This window comes from Molossus molossus, unplaced genomic scaffold (assembly GCF_014108415.1).
Source record: "Molossus molossus isolate mMolMol1 unplaced genomic scaffold, mMolMol1.p scaffold_m16_p_20, whole genome shotgun sequence".
NCBI classification, from domain to species: domain Eukaryota; kingdom Metazoa; phylum Chordata; class Mammalia; order Chiroptera; family Molossidae; genus Molossus; species Molossus molossus.
Genome location: NW_023425356.1, coordinates 13172296 through 13191333, shown reverse-complemented (window position 1 = coordinate 13191333; position 19038 = coordinate 13172296). Strand labels below are relative to the sequence as shown.

The following is a 19038-nucleotide window of genomic DNA, read 5'->3' as shown; positions in this document are numbered from 1 at the left end:
TCTTTATCGCTCCTTTTATTCTAAATGATAGCCTTGCTGGGTAGATCAGTCTTGATTGTAGGTAAAGGCCTTTCATCACTTTGAACGTTTCATGCCATTCTTGTCTGGCCTAGAAAGTTTCTTTTGAGAAATCAGCTGACAATCTCATGGGAGCTCCCTTACACATAAATAATTGTTTTTACCTTACTACTTTTAAGATTCTCTCTGTCTTTAAAATTTGGCATTTTAATTATGATGTGTCTTGCTGTGGGCCTCTTTGGGTTCATTTTGAAATTCCACGTGATTTCTGGACTTGCATATCTATTTCCTTTGCCAGGTTAGTGGAAATTTTAAATCATTAATTCTTCAAATATTTTTTTCAATCTTGTGCTCTCTCCTTCTGGTACCCCTGTGATGCGAATGTTGGTATGCTTGATATTGTCCCAGAGGTTTCTTACACTATCCTCTTTTTAAAAAAAAAAAAAAATTATTTTTGCTGTTCCGATTGGGTGTTTTCTGCTACTTTGTCTTTCAGATCGCTGATTTGATCCTCTGTTTCATCTAATTTGTGGTTGATTTCCTCTAATGTATTCTTCATTTCAGTGATTGTATTTTTTCATATCTGACTGGTTTGTTTTATGTGTTCTGTCTCCATTTTTATGTTTTCTATCTTTTTGTTGGAGTTCACATTGAATTAATCTATTCTTACCCTAAGTTCATTGAGCATCCTTACAATCAGTGTTTTGAACTCTGCATCTGATAGATTGTTTTGTGTCCATTTTGTTTAGTTCTTTTTCTAGATTTTGTCCTATTCTTTCATTTGGGACATGTTCCTTTGTCTCCTCATTTTGGCTGCCTCCTTGTATGTGTTTTTATGTATTAGGTAGATCTGCTATGTCTCTTGGTCTTGGCAGAGTGGCTGTAAGTAGTAAGTGTTCTGTGACACCCAGTGGCACAGTTTCCTTTTTCATTGAGCTGGGTGCTCCAGGTGTGTCCCTTGTGACAGTTATGTGTGCCCCTCTGCTGTAGTTGAGACTTGATTGCTGTTGGCATGTTGGTGGGTGGGATTGACCCTCAGGCTGACTGGCTTTGAGGGATGGCCATGTCTATATTGGATGAGCTGTTGTGCAGGGGCTGATGGGAACTGCTTTAGCAGGGTCTAGTGCCAGCCAAGTACACCCCTTGGGTGTATCATTTGTGGAATTTGTTGGGTGGTGCTCTGGTGTGGTCTCCAAACTGGCCACCAGGTGTGTTGATTCTGGAGCCTTTGGGGAGGGGCTCTGGTGCAGGTCAAGGTCAACTTCTTCTTGTGCCAGCCTTGGGGCTGTCTGGTAGGAGCTACGGAGTGATCTGTAGTTGGTTGCTGATTGTACTGGGCTTAGAGGTGCTTGGGAGGGGCTATTCTGTGCATTGAGGTGGGCTATCACTATTGTTGGGCTTGGGATTCTTTGGTGGGCAACATGATATAAGCTGAGGCCAGCTGCCATTTGTTCCATGTTTGTGGCAGCGTAGTTCCAAGTCAAGACTGGCCACTGCTTACACCAGGCTTCAGACTACCTGATGAGAGTTACAGTACAAGTTGAGATGAGTCACTGCTTGTGCCAGGCTTGGAATAGCTCAGCAAGAGGTACAGGGCATGTCAAAGCCAGCCACTGCTTGTTTGGGGTTTGTGGACCTTTGAGAGATTTTAGGAAGGTTTGCAGTTCAAGCCAAGGCAGGCTACTTGTGGTAGAGCCACTGGAAAAGGTTCAGGCTCCACATGTGAGTTGGGTGGGGCAGGGTGAATGGTGTTAGCCAGGTTAATTCAGAGCTCAGATTTGATGCCTGCCTGCACCTGCTGGCTTGGTGTGGGAGGGCTCAACAAGGGAACAATAGCATCTGCCAGCACTTTGTCCCTGGAGGGGAGGTACCCTGACTCTGCCCCTTTAACCCTTGCCCTGAAGCCAGTTAATTTAGCTCTTCCCCTTATGTCCTTGGCACTTTTCAAGGTGCTGTTTCTGTGCTGGAGCCCAGTGGCCATGAGTTTGTAAGTCAGATGCAGTCCCGGCTGGTTTCACAGCCAGATGTTGTAGGGACTTCACTTCCCAGCAGTGGAACTCTGGGCTGGGGAGCCTGGTGTGTCGCTCCTTAGCCAAGATATCCATCTTGTTTCTTAACTGCCACTGGTAGGTGCGGGACCTGCCCCTTTCAACATCCCCACCCCTCCTACCAGTTAGTTATAGGACTTCTGTTCAGCTAGTCTTCAGATGGTTCTCTAGGGTGGTGGATCAGCAATTTAGTTGTAATTCTGATGTGGTTGTGGGAGGAGGAGAGCACAAATTTTACCCACTTTGCCATCTTGACCAGAAGTCCATTTTATTCTTTTTGATGTAATTGTAAATGCAGTTGTTTTCTTAAATTCTCTGATTGTTGTTAGTGTATAGGAATGTGATGAATTTCTCTATATTAATTTTGTATCCTGCCATTTGACTGAATTCTTTTATCAATTCTCTTAATTTTTGGTGGGTTCTTTAGGGTTTGCTATATATAGTATCATGTCATCTTCAAATAGTGATAGATTATTTTGAATGACCTCCAGGTTTTTGTTTTTGTTTTTTTTTATTATTTATCCTCACCTGAGGACATTTTTCCATTTTTTGTTCAGGTAGAGTGGGAGGGAGAGAGAGGAACAGAGAGAGAGAGAGAAACATCGATGTGAAAGGGACACATCAAGTGGCTGCCACCTGCACAACCGACCAGGGCCGGGGACAAACTGCAACCGAGGTACATGCCCTTAGCAGGAACCGAACCCGGGTCTCTCTGGACCGCAGGCCGACGCTCTAACCGCTGAGCCAAACTGGCCAGGGCGACCTCCAGATTTTGATAATTGATGATTCCATGATGATTCTCAGAAAAAATCGCCTCCAGCTAGTGACATTCAGTGATTTGCTCAAGTTCCTATGTGGTTGTTCTGCAGTGAAGCCCAAATCGTGAGCCACACTCACATACACAGAGCTTTCAATAAGTTTTAAGAATTTTTTATTGAAGTAAAACACATTCAGTAAATATGGATATACTTATAAGAGTTTTAAGTATACAACTTGAGAAATTTTCACCAACTGAACGTGACTCAAATCAAGACGTGGACCGTTCATCCCACAGAAACCCCCTCAGGCGGCTTCCCGTCACTGGCGCCAGCGAGGAGACCAGTGTCCTGATACTAGCACAGTCATTAACGTTGCCTCTTTTGAGCTGCATGTAGATAAGATCATGCAACACGTACACTTTTGAGTCTAATTTCTTTCCTTTTTTGTGTGTGTGTCAAAATATCTATTGCGCCCTGGCCGGTTTGGCTCAGCGGTTAGAGCGTCGGCCTGCGGTCCGGAGAGACCCGGGTTCGGTTCCCACTAAGGGCATGTACCTCGGTTGCAGTTTGTCCCCGGCCCTGGTTGGTCGTGCGGGTGGCAGCCACTCGATGTGTCCCTTCACATCGATGTTTCTCTCTCTCTCTCTTCCTCTCTCTCCCTCTCGCTCTATCTGTACAAAATATGGAAAAATATCCTCAGGTGAGGATAAAAAAAAATAAAAAAATAAAAAATAAATAAAAAAATAACTTTAAAAAAAAAATATCTATTGCTGCTGCACTACAGGGTGTTGTGAGGGTTGGAGTTGGAGGTGATCACAGCATCTTCTGAAATAGGGTGATGACCGAGTCTGGTATCTTTTGTTCAGTATTATGTTTGTCAGTTTCATTCATCTGTTGCGTAATTTAGTTTATTCAGTATAACACCACAGTTGTTTATCCATTTTACTGTTAGTGGAAAATTACCACGTACTTCATATGATGGGTAATTTACATTTTAGGGTACTTATAAAGAATACATTTATGAACATTTTGTGTACATTATTTAGTGAAATGTGCACACGTTTCTCTTGGGCCTATGCCGAGAAGTAGAATATTGCGTTCCTCGGGTCTTTAGCTCCTCATTCTAATATTTAAATAGACAACCAATGATTACTAGATATTTGAAGAAATCCTCCAATATGAAATCCTCAAAGAAATGAACCCAAAAAATCAAAATGAAAAATTTAATAGAAGAATTTGAGGAAATTTCCAGAAAGCAGGACAAAAAGACACAGAAAGCTAGAAAACAGGAGAGAAGTTTTGTCTTAGAAAGGAAGAAATATAAAAATACATTATAAAGAAACTTCCCTAAAACAGAAAGACATGAATTCTCACGTAGAAGAGACTCTCAGCGCAACGGTGGGTAGAGGATGCATAGCAAGACACGTCATTATGAAGTTCTTTGTCCTTGACGAAGCCCCGTGAGTGGGGGGGATCGGAGGACAGACGCATTTCTCAGGAATCCACTGCATTGGCGTTTGCAGCAGCAACACTGAAGCCAGAGAACAGTGGGCAGCGTCTTCATTCCTGAGGGAAACTGTAAACAGTTTAGAATTCTGTATCTACTGTAACCTTTAACAAGGTCTGAGGGTAGAATGGACTCATGTGCAGACATGGATGTGCTCCAAGGCGTGGACTTGGGAGCTAGAGATCCGCCACACCAGAGAGGTGACAGTTGTCGGGCCCGCAAAGGAGCCCCGGGGTCACAGCTGTGCCGCAGGCCGGGGAGCCGGAAGGTGGAGGGTTCTGGGAAGGGGGCTTTCAGGAATTTTTTTTTAGAAAAAACTTTGATTAATTCTCTAGCATTCAGTATTTCAAAAATGGTAAATATTTGTACTAACCTCATAGAGTACATGGAAGAATATAAAATATAGCTTACAGGGCCCTGGCCGGTTTCGTTAAGTGGTTAGAGCATCAGCCTGCGGTCCAGAGAGACCCGGGTTCGGTTCCCACTAAGGGCATGTACTTTGGTTGCAGTTTGTCCCCGGCCCTGGTTGGGTTGTGTGGGTGACAGCCACTCGATGTCCCTTTTACGTCAATGTTTCTCTCTCTCTCTACCCCCCACCTTCCCTCCCACTCTTTCTGAACAAAAGTGGAAAAACGTCCTTAGGTGAGGAAAAAAAAAAAATACACACACACATGTGTGTGTGTATACATATATACACATATATATATACACACACATATACATATATATACACATATATATATATCTTACAGGGAATGATATTTCATGGTGATCATACTATTACTGATTTATCAAAAAAATCAATATTACTATATTATGAGGATATATGTTTTTGGGGTGGAAGTTAGGATGTGGGGATTAGTGGTGAAAGAGTTAAATTTTCATATACTATAGGGTGGGGCAAAAATAGGTTTACAGTTTAAATGGAAAATAATTCAGCGATGAATGAATAACAAGAATAAACTCTGGCCCTGGCCGGTTTGGCTCAGCGGTTAGAGCGTCGGCCTGCGGTCCGGAGAGACCCGGGTTCGGTTCCCGCTAAGGGCATGTACCTCGGTTGCAATTTGTCCCCGGCCCTGGTTGGTCGTGCGGGTGGCAGCCACTCGATGTGTCCCTTCACATCGATGTTTCTCTCTCTCTCTCCCTTCCTCTCTCTCCCTCCCACTCTAGCTGTACAAAAAATGGAAAAATGTCCTCGGGTGAGGATAAAAAAATTAAAAAAAGAATAAACTCTGTGTTTTGTGTACTCACAACTGTAAACCCACTTTTACCCCATTCTATAAGATGATTTCTAAAATCAATACATTAAAAAATAGTATTATAAATATATTATTTAGATGTATGGAAGTAAATACCAAGAGAAATAGCTAAAAAAAGATATATATATTTGTAAATAAATGAAATTTGGAGAGGAGATCAGGGCATTACTGTCTTTCCCTTACTGATATTTTTGTAGTGTGTGATTATTTTTGAGTGACAAAAGTGTGTGCATGCTTTACTTTATAAAACTAAAAATTAAAACAAAATAAATATTAATAACAAGTTCCTTTAAGGAGCTTTAAGGTTGAGTATCCTCAGTAAGAGGGAGTCAGATATAGAGAAAAAGAAACATGTTTACCTTTTGTATTTAAAAGGGCTTTTATTTCTTTATTTCTGTTTCTGTTTTCATCCTAGGGCTTCAAAAACAAACCAAAAAAGATGGGTCACATAAAGCCAGACTTGATTGATGTTGACTTAATCAGAGGTGAGTTCTGAATTTGGTTTGTGTCTCATGGATATTATTATTTTATAGTGGTACTAAAGATTAGTTTAGGTAGTGTCTCTATGTGATAATGTACTTACATTTGCAAAAGTAATCTTCTTACTCATCATTCAGGCTTTAGCATTTTGTCCCCTTTGCTTTAGTGCCGTGTGGCTGCGTAAATTACATGGTTTCCGAAGGGTCCAGAGGGAGGGATGAACGTACAATTAAGACGAATACACAGGATTGTATAACATTCAAGTGAGCCTGACTTATTTTGACCTTCTGTCCTCATGATTGAGGCAAGAAGTTAGTACATCTGAGAGTTCTCTTAGACATAAGTTATTACATCTAAGAATCCTCTTAGATGGACGTTACTTCGCCTAAGAGGATTCTTTTTAACCGAATAGGCTATATGCTGATTTTTTTTAATGTGCAGATTTTTGCTCTCGCCTGTTTTTAATAGTGTTTCAAGTGGGCATTAGTTGGTAGTGTATGTAAATGTTTGATGTTTTGTTCTATTGTATATTTTAAGGCTCAACATTTGCCAAAGCCAAACCCGAAATTCCATGGACATCTCTGACTCGGAAGGGGCTTGTTCGAGTTGTATTTTTCCCACTGTTCAGCAATTGGTGGATTCAGGTTACCTCGATACGAATCTTTGTCTGGCTGCTACTGCTTTACCTCATGCAAGGTAATTGGAGGAGCTGGAGTAAGTTATGACGGCTCCTTTTTGCTGTTAGGTGGTGCAGACCTTACTGTTCTTTCACTTACCCTTTCATTTGGTGGTTTAAAGTACAAAGAAATAAAGGGACAACAGTATCTGGAGATCATCTTCAGATTATCTGCTCAGAGACCACTCACCATCCAACTCTCCTCTCTCGAATTTCTTCCCACCTGCCTCACTGGCCGGGCTCCTCAGTCTTTTCTTCTGTCTGACATTTGAATATTGTATCACCTCAAGTGCGGATCCCAGATTCTCTTCTCTTCTTTAGGTATTTTCATCAAGTCCCATTGCTTTAAATATAATTGGTAGACTGATGATTCTCACATTTTATCTTCAGAGCTCTGCTGGACTTCAGACTCGTAAATGCAAGATTTACTAGGCATCTCGAACTTAGTCATATCCAAAATGGAACTCTAGAATTTTTTCACAGACTTGTTTGTTTGGTATAAGCTAGTTCCTTTTTAGGACTTCTTACATTTCATTAAATGATTTCATCAGCCACCCAGTTCCCAAGTGAAAAATTGTCTTTCTATTCTTCCCTGCCATCAGCTCTCACATCCAGTCTGTCACCAAATCTGTAAGTTCGATCTCCAAAATATGTCTCGACTCTACTTATGTCCCTGCCACCACCACAGACCACAGCACCAGCATCTCTGCGTGGACCATTGGAACACATCTGAGTCTTCTTTCTGCTGACCACTCACAGCACTCAGAGACATCTTCTACACAGAAACCACACCATGTCATGTTCCCGCTTAAAATCCTTCAGTGACTTCTTGTTTCCTGTAGAATAAAACCCCAAACTCCTCACCGTGGCCTCAGTGCCCCACGTGACCTGCTCCCTGCTGACCTCTCAGATGTCACGTCTGACCATTCTCCTCCGAGCTCACACAGGCATAATGGCCTTTTTTCTGTCCCTCACACAGAGCTTTTCTTTCTGAAACAATCTTTTTTTTTTTTATTCTCACCTGAGGACATTTTTCGATATTTTGTTCAGATAGAGTGGGAGGGAGGCAGGGAGTGGGGGGGAGAGAGAGAGAGAGAGAGTCAGACAGACATCGATGTGAAACTGACACATCGAGTGGCTGCTACCCACATGACCCAACCAGGGCCGGGGACAAACTGCAACCGAGGTACGTGCCCTTAGCGGGAACCGAACCTGGGTCTCTGCGGACCGCAGGCCAATGCTCTAACCGATGAGCCAAACCAGCCAGGGCTGGAACAATCTTAAGTCTTCACATGGCTAGCTTTTTTCTCATCTTCAAGTTCTCAGCTCAGATGAGAGATGTAACCTTCATAGAGAGGCTGTCCCTCTCTGTGCCTTTGCACAGCCCCCCTTCCCCAGGCAGTGTCACAGGAGTCGATTTTAATTCCTCTCTTACACATCAGTGCCTGCTGGTGGCTTCCTCGTCTCTGTGCAGGGACCAGTGTGTTCTCTTTACCACTGGGTTGCTGATGCCGAGTCAGGACATGTTCTGAAAGTGGGCAGTGTACTGTGGTTATCCTGTACAAAGAGATGTGAGTTAGAACAAAGAATAGTGAAGGCTGGGTTGGGTGAAGGAATTTAGAGTGATTTTTGTTTTTTTTTATATTGGTTTTTCTGAAATTTTTTAAGTTATAAAATGAAAAAATAAATCTACAAATTTACAAATCTGTAAGTTTAGTGTTTTTTAAAGTTGTGACAGTGCTGTCTCGTGGAATTTCTGTGATGATGAAAATGTTCTGTACCTTCTGCAATGCCCAGTGCAGTAACTGTCAGCCACGTGGCTGCTGGGTGCTCGACATGTGGTTTGTGTGAATAAGGACCGGAATTTACATTTTATTTAATTGTGATTATGTCTTCATAGCTATCATTTCAATGGCTGTATAATATTCCATTATATGGGCACATCGTCATTTAAAACTCATTTTAAATAGTCTGTCATATGGATTTACCATGAATACCTTTGTATAGTTCAATATTCATTATATAAAATTTTACAGATTCATAATTTACATAACTGTTTCCAAGTTGTGAGCATTTAGGTTTTCTGACTTTTTTTTCCTCTTAATAACGCCATTATGAGCAAAAAATTTCCATACTTTATATTATTTCTTTAGCATTTATTCTCTCAAACCATTTACAGACCAAAGAGGGTCAATATTTTAAGAATTTTAGTACATCCAGGGTGGGCAAAAATAGGTTTACAGCCCTGGCTGGCATGGTCAATGGTTAGAGCTTCGGCCTCCGGACAGAAGGGTTACAGGTTTGATTTCCCGATCAAGGGCATGTACCAGGGTTGCAGGTTTGATCCCTGGCTCCTGGCTGGGGTGTGTGCAGGAGTTAACCAATCGATGTGTTTCTCTCACATCAATGTTTCTCTCTCTCTCCTTCCCCACCTCTCTCTTTCTCTCCCTCTCCCTCCCTCACTTCCACTCGATCTAAAAATCAATGGAAAAAGTATCCTCTGGTGGGCATTAACAAAAAAAAGTAGGTTTACAGTTGTGAATATGTGAAACAGTTGTTTTTATTGATTTTTTAGAGAGAGAGGAAGGGGGAGAGAGAGAGAAACATTGATGTAAGAGAGAAACTGGGGATTGAGCCCGAAACCCTGGGCATGTGCCCTGACCAGGAATCCAACCGGGCCCTCTCAGTTCATGGAATGACGCTCAATCCTCTGAGCCCCACTGGCCAAGCAAAACAGTTTATTCTTGCATTATTATTTATTAATTATTGTATTTTCCTTATGGACAATTATAGACCTACTTTGCCCCCCCCCCCCATAGTGAAATTGCTGGTGACGCGATTCTTTTGGAAAATAGTCGACGAGAGTAGCTGCTTTGCCATTGTCTGAGCAGCATTATCATAGGTTAAAACATTGTTATGATTTGATTCACACAAATAGTGTTTTGCTTCTTTAATGTGCATTTCTTTGGTCACTTGTAAGGGGAAAGCTAAATATTTTCCCACGTGTGTGTTATGGAAGAATTTCTTTCATGTTGGGATAAATTGTGCACGTTAGGTTTCCACGTGTACCGTGGTCTGTCTGGACTACACGCTCTGCACCGTCAGCGCGTGTCCTTCTCGGGCCACCGCACGGCCAGAAGGAGCCCCTGGCTCTCCGCTCACGTGCAGGTAGACTGTGTCGTAGGAAACTGCTTTTACCTGTGTGCGTTGTAAAATGATAGATTTTTGTAGAGATAATTTGTATAATTACTAGAATTGGTTTTAAAGATGATCTCTAATGTTTTACATTTTGAAACCTCTTCTTTTCAGTTATAGCACTTGTGCTATATTTTATGATGCCTATTGTGAATGTGAGTGAAGTACTCGGACCCTTGTGCCTTATGTTACTCATGGGAACCGTCCACTGCCAGATGGTGTCCACGCAGATAGCGAGGCCGGCGGGGAGCAACGGGAGTCGGAGGAGAAGGTGGGCCTTTCGCCTGCAGCTGTGTATTTTCTGGGAGAGGTGTTATAGACACTGGAAATCTTTCATTAAAGTAATACAAAAAATCTTGTGATTTGCATATATTTTAAATTATTTTGGGACTACAAAAAAAAAAAAAAAAAAGAATGCTTTGCTTTTCACTTTTCTCCCTGATGCTAAGAAACCTTGTCATGAACTTTAATCCAGGTGGGATTTTGTCATTTAGTACAGTTGCTTAAAAGGAAATTACTTTTTCTATATTACTTTATTGAAATTGATCAAATAATGATTTTGAAAAGGCATTCTTCAAAATTCAGTCTTAATCAAAATTTGGTGAAAATTTACTATAAACATGGATCTTAGTACAGTTGGGTACTACTAAAAATTTCACCTTTTCTCAATATTGCATGAGATTTCTAAGTGTTTTAAACTTTCAATAAAAATTGATTTGACTTTTCTACACACTGACTTCATGTCATGTTTTTATTGGTTATGTGCTATGTTTGGGTTTTGAAATTGTTAGTTTTCTTAGGTATATGTGACATTATTTTTTTCCTCAGAGTATCTGTAGATATTTTTGTTCCCCTAAGTAGTTACTAAATAAGATCTTTTTCATTTGGTGCACCGAATTTCAACATATTTATTCTTATTTTTGAGTATTATTTTCAAAGCAAGCTTTTTCCCCCCAAAAAAAGATTTATTGAAAATTATGTTCAGTTGATTTAATGTTTACTTAGGGAATCAGATATTGTGCTGTGTCTCAGTGGTATTTATAGGATGCATCTTTTTTGTTGTGTGTTAATCCTCACCCATGGCTATTTTTCTATTGATTTTTAGATAGACTGGATGGAGAGAGAGAGGGGGGTGGGGAGAGAGAGAGACAGACAGACAGACATTGATGTGATAGAGACACATTGATTGGTTGCCTCCTGCACAACCTTGACCAGGGCCAGGGATCAGACCTGCAACCCAGGTGCATGCCCTTGACTGGGAATCAAACCTGCGACCCTTCGGTCCTTGGCCTGAGCTCTAACTGCTGAGCCACACCAGCCAGGGCTAGGATGTATCTTTTAACTACGTAGGATAGCAGTGCTGAGCGATCAGTTGCTATTATTTTGGGTTCTCCTGATTAAATGTGCCAAATGAGTAGATTTCCGACATCCATGTTTAAAGGAATTGTTCTTTCTGCTAGTTAGTGGTGCCTAAAAAGAGTCTTAGTCTTTTAGGTGAAAGTTGTTTTGCTTGTAATGTTTTTGAATAGGAGTTCTATTTCTTTAATGATTGAACAAGATCATAGCACAGGTCTTTGGTTTGGAACCTATTTTTGCTCTTAAGTCATAAATATCCCCGCAGATATGTCCTCATTATATGAAGTTCATTATACTTAATTTCAGGTGGTAGTCTGTTAGTTTAATTTTCTGGAGGGGATATTTTGGGCAGAAATAGAAAAGGTCTTGAATAATTGAAAGTGTTGAAATATTTTTTCTTTTTTCATAGAAAATTACGAAAAACTGTGAATGGTGATGGGAACCGAGAAAGTGGAAATAACTCCTCTGATAAAGTCAGAGGAGTAGAAACTGTGGAACCTGTACCCTTTATTAGTGGTTTTTGGGGGACTCTCTTTGGCAACAGGTGGGAAGTCTTACAATGGAACTTGTACTTGATTTTGCCTTCACAGTAGTGTTTGCATAGCACAGAGTCTGGTCAGGCCTGGCAGTGCCTGGCGTGAGCTCCTCGGCGCAGTGAGTCCCGAAGGCTCTAGGCTGGATCGCTCCGCACACGGCTCCCTGTCTGTCGCACTGCCGTAAGCCCAGTCATCGACCACCAGTGTTTCCTTCTGTTCGTTCTTTAATGATTGTGCACCACAGGATTACAGAAATATAGATAGGTGCTCTAAAAGGGTAAACATCTTAAGCTGTGTGCACCAATTATGAAAAAAGGACTTGAACAGGATGAGATATTTTTCTGTGTAGAAGCTGATACTGCCTTAGAAATGGGATGCAGGACGGGAGGCTGGTGGTGACGGGCTGTGCGAGGGACCCAAGGGGAGTGGATCCAAGACATTCTCCCTCCTTCCAGATTTGCAGGCTGCGGCAGCGCTGGTGGGACTCAGAGTAAGACTTACTGGTCCTCTGTTAATGAGTGTGACTCAAAAAGAGAGTTATTTCACAGTTGCTATTTTGAAGATGAAGTGTGGTCACATATTTTTCGAAAGATACATATACACTCTAGTTGTGTGTGAGTTCCTCGTACTGAATCGCGTGCTGGGCACTGGGCATCCCTTCTCTGTGGCTTTACCGGCTCATTAGGAAGAGGCGGGCAGGGTGCAGTGCGCAGTGCGCAGTGCGCACGAGTTGTCAGCGATCACCTGCTGGTGGCAGGCCCTGCAGTCCGGCAGAGGCAGTGACCCCCTGGAGTGAGGCCGTCGGCGGGAGCCATGCAGGAGCCCAGAGTTATGGGGCTCGGAGGGACAGGAGAGGGAGGACGTCCTGCAGAGTGGCAGCGACAGGCCATGTGAGGGGACTGGCGCTGTGTTTGAGGGGAAGTGGAGGACCGTGAACCTGCTTCCTTTTGAAACTGAAAAGTACAGGTTCCTTTCCATTGACTGACCCCCGCCTTTGGAGACAGAGATAACTGGATTGTTTTCTCTACCCTGAGCAAGTGAGAAGTCTAACAATATGATTTCTGAATTTTCTGGATTTTCGGAGGAAAATCCAGAATTTACTGAATTTCATGGAAGGTGTTAATTTCAGAACACTAGTCAATAATCTTTTTTTCTCTTTTAAAAAAGGGCTAAAAGAGTAAAGTTAATATGTAACAAAGGGACGGAAACCGACAATGACACCAGCTGCCTGCGCCCTGTCATTAAGAAGAGGCAGGGTCGACCGGAGATTAAAACGTGGCCAGAAACAGAGAAAGCAAAGTTTTCAGATGGAGAAAAGTGCCATAGGGTAAGATTTTGAAGGGTATAAATATAACAAAATCTTTTCTTTCCTGTGTTAAATTTTTCTGTTCTCAGACCCTGCTAGAGATATGAAATAGATGCTACTAGGCTGATATAATTTGTCTTAACAAATAAGGGACATGTACACTCTCAGAACAGGAAAGGGAGATCGTCACATGAAGACTGTAGCTTGTTCTTCCCATGTCTGGGACTAGCGTTGTTGTCACATTGGCCCTCGCAGTGGGGCTGGTCGATTGCATCCTGGTCCAACGGGTGGTGTGTGGGATCTGTCTAGGTTTAGGGACAGGCATTCTGCTCTGCGTCTAAAATGAGCTACACTTCTTTTTTTTTTTTTTTTATAAATTTTTAATTTATTTTTTGTTACAGATATTTCACCTTTTTTACCCCATTGGCAGCCCCCTCCCCACCCCACCTCCACCCCGTTCCCGGCTTAGTTGTCCATGTCCATTGGTCATGCATACATGCATATAAGTTCTGTGGTTTATATCTTCCCACCACCCCACCCCCTCTTCTGAGGGATGTCAGTCTGTGCCCTACTTCCATTTTTCTGGGTCTACTGTATTCCTCAGACTGTTATGTTCATTATATTCCGTATATAAGTGAGATCATGTGGTATTTGTCTTTTTCTGCTTGGCTTCTTTCACTTAGGATAATACTTTCCAGGTCCCTCCATGTCGTCTCAAAGGATAAGAGATCTTTCTTTCTTACCGCTACATAGTACTCCATTGTATATATGTACCACAGCTTTTTTATCCATTCGTCTACTGATGGACACTTGGGCTGTTTCCAGATCTTAGCTATTGTAAATAGTGCTGCTATGAACATGGGGGTACATATATTCTTCCTGATTGGTGTTTCAGGCTTCTTAGGGTATATTCCTAGCAGTGGGATCATTGGGTCAAATGGAAGTTCAATTTTTAATTTTTTGAGGTAACACCATATTGTTTTCCACAGCGGCTGCACCAGTCTGCATTCCCACTAGCAGTGTATCAGAGTCCCCCTTTCTCCACACCCTCGCCAACACTTGTTGTTTGATGATTTGTTGATGGCGGCCATTCTGACAGGTGTGAGGTGATACTTCATTGTTGTTTTAATTTGCATCTCTCTGATGATTAGTGATGTTGAGCATTTCTTCATATGTCTTTTGGCCATTTGTATGTCCTGTTTGGAGAGGTGTCTATTCAGCTCCTCTGCCCATTTTTTAATTGGGTTCTTTGTCTTCCTTTTGTTGAGTTGTATGAGCACTCTATATATATTGGAAATTAACCCCTTATCTGATACATCATTGGCAATTATGTTCTCCCACACAGTGGGTTGCCTTTCCATTTTGATGATTGTTTCTTTTGCTGTGCAGAAGCTTTTTAGTTTGATGTAGTCCCATGTTTTCATTTTTTCCTTTGTTTCTGTTGCCTTAGGTGATGTATCAGTGAAAATTCTGCTCCGTATGATGTCCGAAATGTTGTTGCCTACATTTTCTTCTAGAATTTTTATGGATTCACAGGTCACATTTAAGTCTTTTATCCATTTTGAGTTTATTTTTGTGTATGGTGTAAGTTGATGGTCTAGTTTCATTTTTTTGCATGTAGCTGTCCAATTTTCCCAACACCATTTATTAAAGAGGCTGTCTTTACTCCACTGTATGCTCTTGCCACCTTTGTCAAATATTAATTGAGCGTATTGCCTTGGGTCCATTTCTGGGTTTTCAGTTCTGTTCCACTGGTCTATATGCCTGTTTTTGTGCCAGTGCCAGGCCGTTTTGGTTACAGTCGCTTTGTAGTATAACCTGATATCTGGTATTGTGATCCCACCTACTTTGTTCTTCTTTTTCAAGATTGCTGTGGCTATCGGGGTCTTTTTTGGTTCCATATGAACTTTTGAAGTATTTGTTCTAGTTCTTTGAAATATGTCGTTGGTATTTTGATGGGGATTGCATTGAATCTATAGATTGCTTTGGGTAGTATGGACATTTTAATGATGTTAATTATTCCAATCCATGAACAGGGTATGTGCTTCCACTTTTTTATATCTTCCTCTATTTCTTTTTTCAATGACCTGTAGTTTTCTGCAAATAGGTCCTTTACTTCTTTGGTTAAGTTTATTCCTAGGTATCTTAATTTTTTTGGCACGATGGTAAATGGGATTGTTTTTTCAGTTTCTCTTTCTGTGAGTTCATCATTGGTGTACAAGAATGCCGTCGGATTTTTTGACGTTAATTTTGTATCCTGCTACTTTGCCAAATTCATTTATTAAGTCTAGTAGATTTTTGATGGAGTCTTTAGGGTTGTCTATGTACAATATCATGTCATCTGCAAATAATGACAGTTTCACTTCCTCCTTTCCAATTTGGATCCCTTTTATTTTTTCTTCATGTCTGATTGCTGTGGCTAAGACTTCCAGTACAATGTTAAATAAGAGTGATGAAAGTGGACATCCATGTCTTGTTCCTGTTCTTAATGGAAATGTTTTTAGTTTCTGTCCATTGAGTATTATGTTGGCTGTAGGTCTTTCATATATGGCCTTTATTATGTCTAGATATGATCCCTCTATTCCTACATTGCTGAGTGTTTTTATCAGAAATGGATGCTGGATTTTGTTGAATGCTTTTTCAGCATCTATTGATATGATCATGTGGTTTTTATTCTTCATCTTGTTTATGTGGTGTATCACGTTTATTAATTTGCAAATATTGTACCAGCCTTGCATCCCTGGAGAATCCCACTTGGTCATGGTGAATAATTTTTTGATGTATTTTTGGATCCGATTTGCTAATATTTTGTTCAGGGATATTGGCGTGTAGTTTTCTTTCTTCATAGTGTCCTTTTCTGGTTTTGGAATTAGAATTATGCTGGCCTCATAGAACGTGTTTGGAAGTCTTCCTTCTTCTTGAATTATTTGAAATTGAGGAGAATGGGTATTAGTTCTTTTTTGAACATTCGGTAAAACTCCCCCGTGAAGCCATCTGGGCCTGGGCTTTTGTTTGCTGGGAGAGTCTTGATTACCTCTTCAATTTCCTTAGTTGTTATTGGTCTGTTCAAGTTTTCTATCTCTTCCGGGTCTAGTTTTGGGAGAGTGTGTGTTTCTAGAAATTTGTCCATTTCGCTTAGATTGTAGAATTTGTTGCCATATAGTTGTTCATAGTAGTTGTTAACGATCTTTTGTATTTTCGTGGTGTTAGTTGTTACTTCTCCTCTTTCATTTCTGATTTTGTGTATTTGGGTTCTCTCTCTCTCTCTTTGTTTCTTGGTGAGTCTAGCTAAGGGTCCATCAATCTTGTTTATCTTTTCGAAAAACCAGCTCTTTGTTTCATTGATCCTTTGAATTGTTTTTTTGGTCTCTATGTCATTTATTTCTGCTCTGATCTTTACTATTTCCTTCCTTCTACTTGCTCTGGGGTTTTCTTTTTGTTTGCTTTCTAATTCTTTAAGTTGTGAGGTTATACAGTCAATTAGAAATTTTTCTTGTTTTTTGAGGTAGGCCTGTAATGCTATGAACTTCCCTCTCAGAACTGCTTTCGCTGCATTCCATAGATTTTGTGTTGTTGTGTGTTCATTTTCATTGGTTTCCAGGAAGTTTTTAATTTCATCCTTGATCTCCTTGGTGACCCATTCATTGTTTAATAACATGCTATTTAGCCTCCATGTGTTGAAATGTCTTTGCATGTTCTTGTTGCAATTGATTTCTAGTTTCATGCCATTGTGATCTGAGAAGATGCTTGATATGATTTCAATCTTCTTGAACTTGTAGAGATTTAGTTTGTGTCCTGTCATGTGGTCTATCTTTGAGAATGTCCCATGTGCACTTGAGAAGAATGTGTATTCTGTAGTTTTGGGGTGTAATTCTCTGTAGATATCTATTAAATCCATTTGGTCTAGTGCTTCATTTAGAGTCTCTGTTTTCTTGCTAATTTTTTGCCTAGAGGATCTATCCAGTGCTGTCAATGGGGTGTTGAAGTCCCCTGCTATGATTGTATTGTTGTCGATTTCTCCTTGGAAGTCCTCCAGAACATTTTTAATATATTTTGGTGCTCCTATATTGGGTGCATATATGTTTATCAAGGTTATATCTTCCTGTTGGATAGATCCTTTCAATATTATGTAGTGGCCTTCTTTGTCTCTAGTTATGGTCTTCATTTTGAAATCTATTTTATCAGGTATGAGAATTGCTACCCTAGCTTTTTTTTGCTTTCCATTTGCTTGGAAAAATTTTTTCCATCCCTTCACTTTCAACCTATGTGAGTCTATTGCTGTGAGGTGGGTCTCTTGTAAACAACATATAGATGAGTCATGCTTTCTTATCCAATCAGCTACTCTGTGTCATTTTATGGGAGCATTCAATCCATTTATGTTTAAGGTGATTATTGATATGTACTTATTTATTGCCATTTTTGTTTAGCGAGCTATACTTCTTTATAGTCCTGAATTTTTTTTCTCATTTGTTAAACTGTGGCATTTTGTAATTACAAAAATAGCTATTATTTTTTAGTTATTCGTACAACCAGGCACCATTCTAAGTCTTTATATACTTCATTCACTTTGCTGACACAGGTGCTTGTATTATTATTGCTTTTCAGATGAGAAAACTGAGCCCCAGAAAGATACTCACTTGCCTAAGGTTACATGGCTGGTGATTGAGACTTAAGAGTTTGACTTACTACTCACACCTGTGCTTCGTACCGCGCCATAACACTGCTTCATTACTTAAGCTGTTTAGTTTCAAAGTCAGTTTCTTCCTTTCCTTTTCTCTCTCTCTTTCTTTCTCTGTCTTATTGATTTTTAGAGAGAGAGAGGAAGGGAGAGGGAGATAGAAACATCGATTGTCTGCCTCATGCACACCCCATACTGGGGATCGAGCCCACAAGCCAGGCATGTGCCCTGAGCAGGAACTGAACCAGCAGCCTCTTGGTCTGTGGGTCGACACTCAGCCACTGAGCTACACTGGCTGTGTGTTGGTTTGTCTAGTTTTGGACGAGCTGACTTACTGCTTCCTCGATTTTGCCGTTCGTTTGTGCGCGTGCAGCTTTCTGGAGTGTGCTGAGCTGTCTTCTGGGAAGGGATTGCTGTTGTCTTTGTAGGAAGCTTTCAGGCGTGTGGGTAACGGGATGTCAGATGACCTGTCCAGTGAGGAAGACGGCGAAGCCCGGACACAGATGATGATGCTGCGTCGGAGCGTGGAAGGGGCCTCGAGTGACAATGGCTGTGAAGTCAAGACTAGAAAACCAGTACTTCCAAGGCACACGGACTCTCAGGTGATTTTATTTTATTTTATAAAAGTCTAGGGATTAACTTCTAAGTCAGTTTAACATGTGTCCTATTGTGCATTGGCTTGATTTTTGGCAGGTAATGAAAACCACTACCAAGTGGTGTCATATTGTGCGGGATTCAGACAGTCTGGTCGAATCAGAATTTGAGTCAGCAGCCTTCATCAGTCAGGTATGAATCCGTTAGAGACGTCACCGGCCAAGGCGTATTCTCAAGTGTAATACGTTTGCCCATTCCTTTTTAAATGAGTTGTCCCAAAGTGGGGTTTGCGTTGGCCTGCCCCTCTCCTGCCTCCAGCTCCCTGTCCATCTAGCTAACAACTCCTGTGTGACCACTCACCCCCAGAAAGAGAACGAATTCTTCTCATTTTGGCCTACACTTTTCTTTGTTTATTTTTATTAATATTTTTTCATTTGGTATCTTAGGAAGGGGGGGAGAGAGAGAGAGAGAGAGAGAGAGACATCGATGTGAGAGAGAAACATTGAGCAGCTGCCTCCTGCACGCCCCCTACTGAGGATGGAGCCTGTAACCCGGGCATGTGCCCTGACCAGGAATCAAACCTGACCTCTCAGTCCATGGGACGATGCTCAATCCACCGAGCCACAC

The 19038-nt window shown here is 41.2% G+C and overlaps 1 protein-coding gene across 3 annotated transcripts in view; it reads left to right on the top strand.

The window, feature by feature from the left end:
• Positions 1-19038, top strand: part of PHTF1 (putative homeodomain transcription factor 1) — a 41545-nt gene that overhangs the window by 10332 nt on the left and 12175 nt on the right. For 2 of the 3 annotated variants that reach the window (XM_036272928.1, XM_036272929.1), the window contains 7 exons: positions 6006-6075; positions 6608-6766; positions 10056-10212; positions 11707-11841; positions 13001-13160; positions 18246-18419; positions 18511-18603. In XM_036272928.1, the coding sequence (XP_036128821.1) occupies positions 6006-6075; positions 6608-6766; positions 10056-10212; positions 11707-11841; positions 13001-13160; positions 18246-18419; positions 18511-18603 (948 nt within the window). The remainder of the gene's footprint in view (positions 1-6005; positions 6076-6607; positions 6767-10055; positions 10213-11706; positions 11842-13000; positions 13161-18245; positions 18420-18510; positions 18604-19038) is intronic. The other variant, XM_036272930.1, reaches the window with a different exon arrangement.